The 8,487-nt window shown below is 53.1% G+C and overlaps 1 protein-coding gene across 2 annotated transcripts; it reads left to right on the forward strand.

Annotated features, from left to right (window-relative positions):
* The first annotated feature begins 1,496 nt into the window (after positions 1-1,496).
* On the forward strand, positions 1,497-3,238 carry LOC113959761 (C-C motif chemokine 4 homolog). Of its 2 annotated transcripts, none has more exons than XM_027668993.1 (3): positions 1,497-1,690; positions 2,185-2,299; positions 2,848-3,238. In XM_027668993.1, the coding sequence occupies exons 1-3, from the start codon at positions 1,621-1,623 to the stop codon at positions 2,933-2,935; spliced, it is 273 nt and encodes a 90-aa protein (XP_027524794.1). In that variant the 5' UTR covers positions 1,497-1,620; the 3' UTR covers positions 2,936-3,238. The 2 variants fall into 2 exon arrangements, with proteins under 2 accessions (XP_027524794.1, XP_027524795.1); XM_027668994.1 differs by having other exon boundaries at positions 2,185-2,297; positions 2,861-3,238.
* The last annotated feature ends 5,249 nt before the right edge of the window (positions 3,239-8,487 follow it).

An 8,487-nucleotide genomic window follows, 5' to 3' on the forward strand; every position in this document is an offset into this window, starting at 1 on the left:
CTGCCTGGAGCAGAGAATTATCCTGCCTGGAGCACAGCAGTTATCCCACCTGGAGCAGAGCAGTTATCCCTCATGGAGCCAACCAGCCATAGCTGCTGGAGGGCTGTGCCCACCACGCAGTGTTGGAGGATATTTGGAAAACACCGGGTTATTTCCAGAAGGTTCCTGGGGCAGGGGCTGGAGCCTTTAATAGAAAGAGGATGAGTCAGTGCCCAGCACTGTGGGGAGGGTGCAGAGGTGCTGCTGGTGAGGTTGGGTTGCTCCACTTGACATTATAACCTTTCCACTGGAAGCATCCCCCAAGACATCACCACTCCATGGTGTCTTGAAAATAAAAAGGAGTCACATCCCAGGAACGCCCGCTTCCCTCTAGAGAACACATATCCTTCTAGGAACGTCTCATTACAGCTGGAGAGCCCCCAGCTCTTCCCAGAGCATTCATCACTTCCCTGCCAGGCCTTCCCTCTCCTCCTCAGGGACAGAGAGGAATTTGTAAGACCTCCATGGCACTCTGTGCAGGTTGGTGGCTTCTTCCCAGTGAACCCTCCCTGTCTCAGCCCTTGCCCAGCCCTGGGAGAGCTGTGAGCTCTTACCCTACTTCCCCTTGTCATGACAATTTTCTGCTGAGACAGGATACTCTTTTCTTCCCAAAATCCCAGTTTCTGCTCATGGCCTCACCCCAGTTACTCTGCTCCTGATCTCCTGATCTTCAGAAGCAGTGTCTCCTTCCTCACCCTGCTCCTGGAGCTCCTTCTGCCTCATCCTCAGGGTCACAAAGTCTCCAAACATCTTTTGGCTCTCTGCAGCCCTGAGGCTAAGAATGAAAGGCCTCACCTACCAGTAGCCCTTGAAATTTAACTGTCTAATCCAAATTGGTCATTCAGAGTCTCTTTATAGGACCTGGAGTGCAACGGGTACTTCCAGGAGAAAACACCCCATCTCAGCTCTCTCCCTTCCCTTAAATTGAGGAGGAAACTTGAGTGCTTCAGCTTCTGGGACTCCTGTCTCATGCCCACCACTACCTGTGCTGGTGCCTGCAGTGCTGTCACAGCTGCAGGACATGCCCAGAGTCACCTCCAGCTCTGTGGAACATGTACAGGGAACTGGTGACAGCTCCCATCTCTTGCTCCCAGGGTGGTGTGTGAGGGAAGCAGTCCATGGTAAAGGACCTTTTCCAGTCCCACAGCCCCTTTTTCCCTAACCAGCCTCATCCCATTGATGCCCTTCTGCCCAGCTCTGTCCTTTGGGCTACTCAGGCAGGTTGGGCAACAGGGGACTTGACAAATGCAGGAACCTCCACAGAGGAACTTCTTGCTAAGGGACAGGCATGAAAGAAGCAGAAATAGCCACAGTCACTGTTTCATATCCTGTGTCACTGGGGAGGCACTGAATCAAGGGGGGAGCTTCACTCTTCCGGGGCTGGGGCTGCTCTGTTCCATCACGGGACTGCACCACGAGTGGACTCTCCTCTGGGGGAAATTCCATCATGCCTACGTAAGGCTCCACATGGACCTCTCGCCCCATAAATTGAGGGGCTGGTGACCGTCTCAGCATCAGCCAGAAAAGAGGCTTTCAAGCTCCCCTTGCCTGCTGAGCTCCAGCCACCACTTCTCTGCTGACATGAAGGTCTCCGTGGTTGCCCTCGCCGTCCTCATCGCCGCCTTTTGCTACCAGAGCTCTGCTGCACCACGTAAGTCCAGGGGCTCCCCATCCTCCCTCAATGGGGACAGGAGAGATGTCCCTGCTGGGACAGAGTCCCTTCTGCCAGCACTTCCACCCTGGGTCCCTCCCCATGTTGTCAGAGCATACTCAGGCCGGTGCTCCAGGATCATGGAGGCTCTCCTGCCACAGGAAAGGCACAGCTCAAAGACCATTAGGGTTAAAACCACAACCACACCCCCACACAGTGCTGCAGAGGTCAGTGGTGCTGTGCAGGGCACCCTGAGGAGGGCTGGGGGTGGCCAGGTTTGGGCTGGGAGATGTTGCCTGGTGACATGGGCTCTGTCAGTGCCACCTCAGGGTGAAGCCAACAGGGAAAAAACTGAAGGAAGAACTAAAAAGACCTCTCCTTTTCCCTTCTTCCGCGTCATCCCCACTCCCCAGAGCCAGGGATGTGGGATCCCAGCTCCCTGGCCCTGTTCCCCATCCCTTGCCCCTGCTGATGATTGTCTTTGCCCTCCACAGTTGGCTCCGACCCCCCGACCTCCTGCTGCTTCTCCTACTTCTCCCGGCAGCTGCCCCGGAGCTTCGTGGTGGATTATTATGAGACCAACAGCCAGTGCCCCCAGCCAGGCGTTGTGTAAGTCCCCTCCTCAGGGCAGGGGGGATTTGGGATGAGGATCCAGGGAGGGAAACACCCTGAGAATGGGAATGGAGGCTGGGGGAGACAAGAAGTACAAGGTGGTGCTCTGTGGGTTTAAAGCACAGAAGTCTCGCCCTGGTCCTGCTCTACCACTTTGAAGACTTAACTGGTGTGGATGGGCACAGTATTCTCATCCCACCCTTGAGAGAGGCTGGAATTGGGGAGGGCTCTTGTTCTGTCCCTAGAATCCCCTGCTGGGCTGGAAACCAAAAGGGAGTAAATTTAGATAAGACATTAGGAAGAAACTCTTCCCTGTGAGAGTGGGGAGGCCCTGGCACAGGTTGCCCAGAAAACCTGTGGCTGCCCCATCCCTGGAAGTGTCCAAGGACAGGATGGAGCAACCTGGTCTAGTGGAAGGTGTCCCTGCCCATGGCAGGGAGTGGAATGAGATGATCTTTAAGGTCCCTTCCAGCCCAACCCATTCCATGATCCTGTGATTCCCCATTCATTCTCCCACCAAAAACTGACCTTTCTGCACCCCACAGGTTTATCACCAAGAAGGGCCGGCAAGTCTGTGCCAACCCCGAGCAGGAGTGGGTCCAGCAGTACATGAACGACCTGGAGCTGAACTGAGATCCTGCACAGATCCTGCTCCGTGTCCCGGCTCCCAGGATGGGCGAGCACGACCCAGCTGTGGGTGCATCAGAAATGCTTCAATGCCCTTTAGAGCTACCTGAGAAACTGAAAACGTTCCAGAATCCAACTTAATGTTTTCCTATTTAATTTTTTATAGGGGAGGGATCAGGTGCAATAACTCCAAGCTAAACAAGAATTTTATTTAATAGATTTATTTTTTTAACGCAGACTCGGGTTGTATGTTCTGTATTTAATTAATTGTACTTTTGGCACAATAATCAATCCAGATTTCAATAAATAAATATTTTTGTAAGAACTCTCTGTCTTTGCCTCTATTACAACCCTTTGGGATGACAATAGCTGACATTATCATAGTGGCAACATGTTCTTTATTTCCTTTTCCACACTGTCAAAACTCCCACAAGCTTTCCCTGTCTGAACGTCCTGTTTTGTAAAATAAGACAAGAAAAACCATGAAGGAGGAGGTGTGAGAAAGGCTCAGATTACAGTCAGGTAGCTTGGCTCACACTTTTTAGAAAGCATTTAATCACCACTCATTATGACAATCGGGAGCTCGTTAAATTCCATCCCTGGCCCCATTATAATCAATTAAAATATTACCTTTAGGGCCTGAAATTTAACACATTGGCTGGTTTAGGGAAAGCTTTCTGAGAGCTACAGCTAAAATGGATCAGCTATTCCCAGAGCTGAGGGTGGAAAAAATAAGTTTCCCTGCGAGATTTTCAGAACTATTTCATTTAGCTCTCATTTACCTGGGACATGAGGCTTGGCAGATATTCCCTCTCAGGAGCAAAGGTGTTTTTTCCCTGTGCCCCCAAAACCTGTCCATCCCTGGAGATTCCTCTCCAGAGATCACCCTCCTGGACCTCAGCCCAGGGCAGGACCTGCCCCTGCAAGGAGACATCTCCACTGGTCCCCCCTGGAGCTGAAGGAGATGGAGCCCACATCCCTGATGGCATTTCCCACATCCCTGATGGCATTTCCCACATCCCTGATGGCATTTCCCACCCCACTGCTGGTATTTGGTTTGCTCTGGTCAGCTCTGGACAGGCTCTGTTGGATGAACAAGGAGGATTTGGGTTTCTCCCAAGGGAGAAAAGGCTCAGCCCACCCCACAGCGTTTCCAGACTGAACATGGGAGGACAAACACGACCATCAGGGTGACACGGGGGGGCAGAGCAGGAGGGGGGCTCCTGGGCAGGGGTGAAGAGGAGCAGACACAGAGGTTGGGTGGGAGATGAGCAGCCAGAGGAGCCCCGGGTGGGGTTGGGAGGGATCAGGGGGACGTGGGTGTGTCTGGAGGAGGAAGGAGCACATCTTGTCACTTCAGGAACTGCAGCCCCCGGCTCCCCAGCCCACGGGGCAGCGTGAATGCCATCAGTCATCCCACCACTGCATCCACTCAAAATAGCACCCAGGGAGGAGGGGAGGGAGGTGGAGAGCAGGAGCAGAGCCCCCTTCCTCCTGAGGGGAGGGAGCCCCTGGCTGGGGGGTGGACATCACCCTGGGGACAAAGAGCTGCATGTGGGGGTGGCGGCTTTGGTCCAAGCCTGGACTCCCCAGGCCCTGCACGCCCCAGGACCAGCTCCAGGAGCAGGGATCATCATGGCCATGCTGGAGGTGAAAACACCTGGGCCATTGGGTGCCAGCCAGCAGAGTGCTGGAGCCCAGAGATGTCACCCTGAGGGCTGAGACTGGCACAAAACCGAGTGCCCAGAGCTGCCCTCACTCCAGGGAACAGCAGGAGCAGGGGACAGGAGGGGGAAGACCTGCAATGGGATCATCCCAAAATCAGTGGGCAGTCCTTGGGGTTTCTTGTTGAAGGACACAGGGTGTGGGGACATCCAGGGAGCATCACCCAGCCTGGGCACTGTTGGAGCCTGTGGAGAACAACCCCCTGTGCAATGTCCTCAACCACTCGGGTCACACTCCAGCCTCCCACAACAGCCGCGCTGTGGGTACCTCAGCTCACTCCTCACCACTATTCTGGGAGCCTGAGGGAGCCCTGAATTGCTCATGTTTGCCTTGATCTCACACCCACCCACGTGTGACAGCTCAGAGGAGCTGCAGAGAGCCGGGGAGGGACCCAAAGTGCTGTAAATCCACCCCCCCTGGGCACTGAGGCGTGAATGGAGCCCGCACGAGAGAGGCGAAGGCAGGAGGAGTGTGTGTGTGGGGAGAGCATCCCTGGGCATCTCCAGAGCCCCCACGCTCTGCAGAGGAGGAGCAGTGAGAATGGTGGCCCAGAGCAGGCAGGAGCTGCAGTATCCGTGTCACCATCAGCTCAAATCCACACCCAGGGATCCCCCTGCCCGGAGCAGGGGCTGTATTTGCTGTCGATGCAGCTTTTTGAGGCTGATTTTGCTGCTAGAGCTGAGGAATGCAAGGAAACCCTCACAATGTGCAGCCCTTGGGCTGTAGAATTATAGAGAAAGAATCATGAAGAAGCTTGAAGATCATGTCATTACACCCCTTGGGTAGGTGTAATGCCATCTATCATCCAGCTATCATCCACTATCATCCCAGATAGTGGGCAGGTGTAATGCCAGCTCCAGCCTGGCCTTGGACACTTCCAGGGATCCAGGGGCAGCCACAGCTTCTCTGGGCAACCTGTGCCAGGGCCTCCCCACCCTCACAGGGAGGAAATTTTTCCCTGGGAAGCTCATGGCTATCTGTGGTGCTCATCCCTCCCAGAAACCGCCCAGTGAGGTGCTCAGGCAGGGGAACACAAGAAAGCAGAGAGCACTAAGGCTGGGGCAGCAGACGAAGAGAAAGAGGGGCTGGGACCCCAGAGGAGGGTGGCTTTCGAGGGGGTTTCCTCTGGATTCAGATCAAAACAAGAACAATGCTGTCAAGGGTTTCAGAATTTGTAAACTACTAAGAGAGAGACTCATCCTGAAACCAGAGTGTGGTATTTACTGAATTTAAGACATTAATTTACTGAAATTAAGTCCTTACTGCGATAAGAATAGCAACATTATTGTAACATCCGTGCACATCTCTGTGTTAGTTGTTTACATCAGTCTGGTGTGTCCACAGGCATTTTGAGGCACAACGAAAGCCACAGGAGTTGGAGGTTGGAGTCTGGCACCCCACAAGAGGAGGAGCTGGGCTGTGTTGGTGGAGATGTGGATTGATGGCAGTCAAGGTTCGTGGTCTGATGGCTTTTCCATCTCCACTTTGTCAGAGAGGAATGGGATGCTCTGAAGGCAAAATGCCCATGCACTCAGGAGTGCCAGCTCTGTGCCTTATCCCAGGGACCAGGTCCTGGTTTGCCACAGGGAGGGGAGGCTCATCCCACACCCAGAACAGCTCTTCACAGAGACACCACAGTCAAGGCAGTGTGTCACTTCTGAGGGACCAGAATTCAAAAATGTGATGTAAAAAGGGATGGGTTGGCAGGCTGCATACAAAAGCAGTGTTTTCTTAAAGCAGGGAGATATCCCAGACTTCCAGGGCTGAGGAAGACATGGAAGTATCATGACAGAAATGGTGCCTGGCTGTCATCTTCCCTGTGATAGCCAGGAGAAGGCAGAAGTGGCCACGAAGACCCAAAAGGCCATTTCTGCTGAGTGCTTAGAAATAAGCAGACAATGACTCACATCCCCCTGAGGCGACAAAACATTTTCTGCTGGAAGAGAAAGAAAGATGTAACTTGTTGAGAAAGCACATTTCTAAAGCTGCAGGGCTGTAAATTGTGCTGAGTCATAACAGGGGACACTGTCAGTGCGTCTGGGTGACAAAACTGAGCCTAAAAATGTGACCTTAATCTAGTGATTGCTCAAAAAACAGCAACACCCAACCCATGGTCACTGTGCCAGATGTGGTATCCCAAGGGATTTCTTCCTTCAGCCAAGCCAGACACCTTGAGCAGAGCAGTCCTTGGCAGTGCTGGGATAATGGACTCTATGATGCTAGAGGTCTTTTCCAAGCTAAATGATTCCATGATCCTGTGGCTCTATGCTGTGCTATGCAGCCATTCCCCACCTGGTTGAGACTGAGCAGGACTTGGGCCTTGCAGGGTCTGTGTGGAGGCCAAAGCCAGGCAATCAGTGCAGTTCCACTGAGGAGAACAGGGACAAGCTCCACTTGCCATGACTTAACCAGAAATCCTGCTTGCAAATCACACTTAGGCAGCCAGAGAGCTCCCAAAACCAGATCCCAGTGCTCCTGGCTTCTCTCCAGCTGCCCATTGCCAACCAGTCTGGGCATCAAACTGGTATCTGCCCTGAGCAGTTCCTTAGTTGCAGGTGATGCAGAGAGTCCACCAGCTGGAAAACTTGGGAGCCTGCTCAGAGCTCTCTGATGCCTTTGACCTGCACTGTCTTTCCTGGCAAGGCAGATTCATGATTTCTAGAAATGCTGTGGATGCTGCATCAGGATGAGTTCACATCCTTCCTTCTCATTCATTTTTTCTCTCTCTCTGCAAGATCTCCCAGCTGTTGCACTTCCTCCTGCTCTTTTGGAAACACTTCACCACCCCCCCCCCCCCGGCACTGCAGCAAGTGTCACTCGTCTGTCCCTCCCCAGGGTCAGGTTGCTTTTGCTCTCTGGACACTTTCCATGCTGCCACCTCATCCCACCCCTGGCCCAGTGACATTTGCCCTGGTTTCTTCCCTGCACAGCAGGTTTTCCTGGCTGTCCTCACTACTCCCCCCTTCCAAATGCCTCTGCTTCCAGCCCTCTGTAAGACCTCAAAGTTCATGTTCTTTCTTACCTCCTCAGATTCCATAAACTCCCTCTCCATGGAGCTGACACAAAATCATAATCTCCCTGTCAGATTGCCGTGGTGTCAATGCACTGCAGATCCCATGAGATCCATCGCCCTCCTCCTTCCTGGGATGTAGCAAAGTTGGGACTGGACTCATCTCTCTACTCTGTTGCTTCCAAAAGACAGACCCTATACCTGAAGGTAGGAGGGTGGAACTCCCTGAAACACAAGAGAACTCAAACTGCTATCCCAGTCCAGCATCATTTGTCACCAGGAGACTCCTAAAGCACCACCCAGGACATCCCAGAGAAATTCAAGAGACTATTTACAAGAGCCTGGAGTGACAGGAAAAGGGGGAATGGCTTCCCACTGACAAGGGAAGGGATATTGGGAAGGAATTCTCCCCTGTGAGGGTGGGGAGGCCCTGGTACAGGTTGCCCAGAGAAGCTGTGGCTGCCCGAGCCCTGGAAGCATCCAAGGCCAGGTTGGACAGGACCTGGAGCAACCTGGGTTAGTGGGAGGTGACCCTGCCCATGGCAGGGGGATGGAACAGGGTCCCTTAAGGTTTCTTCCTATCCAAACCATTCTGTGATTCAAAGATCCAATGATAAATTGTGCTGAGTGTTTCAGGCTGTGTTTTGCCAAATCTCATTTTATTTGAATTCAATCGGCCTCAAATTGAGCAGCTTTATGATTTCTGTCTGAAGGACACGATCCACAGCTGCTCTCTGGGCTGGACAGGAGCAGGTCCAGCAGCACCCTTTGCCCTCTGAAATGTTTTGGGTTATCAGGGATGGACACATCACAAAACCACACC

Source organism: Corapipo altera, unplaced genomic scaffold (assembly GCF_003945725.1).
Source record: "Corapipo altera isolate COAL_440 unplaced genomic scaffold, ASM394572v1 187, whole genome shotgun sequence".
Classification (NCBI taxonomy): Eukaryota; Metazoa; Chordata; class Aves; order Passeriformes; family Pipridae; genus Corapipo; species Corapipo altera.

What these genes read in the sequence shown, in the direction of transcription:
- LOC113959761 (XM_027668993.1), top strand. Translation starts at nt 1,621, where the DNA reads ATGAAGGTCTCCGTGGTTGCCCTCGCCGTCCTCATCGCCGCCTTTTGC. An exon ending in CCAGAGCTCTGCTGCACCAC is followed by an intron (nt 1,691 to 2,184) that starts GTAAGTCCAGGG and finishes TGCCCTCCACAG; the next exon opens with TTGGCTCCGACCCCCCGACC. An exon ending in TGCCCCCAGCCAGGCGTTGT is followed by an intron (nt 2,300 to 2,847) that starts GTAAGTCCCCTC and finishes TGCACCCCACAG; the next exon opens with GTTTATCACCAAGAAGGGCC.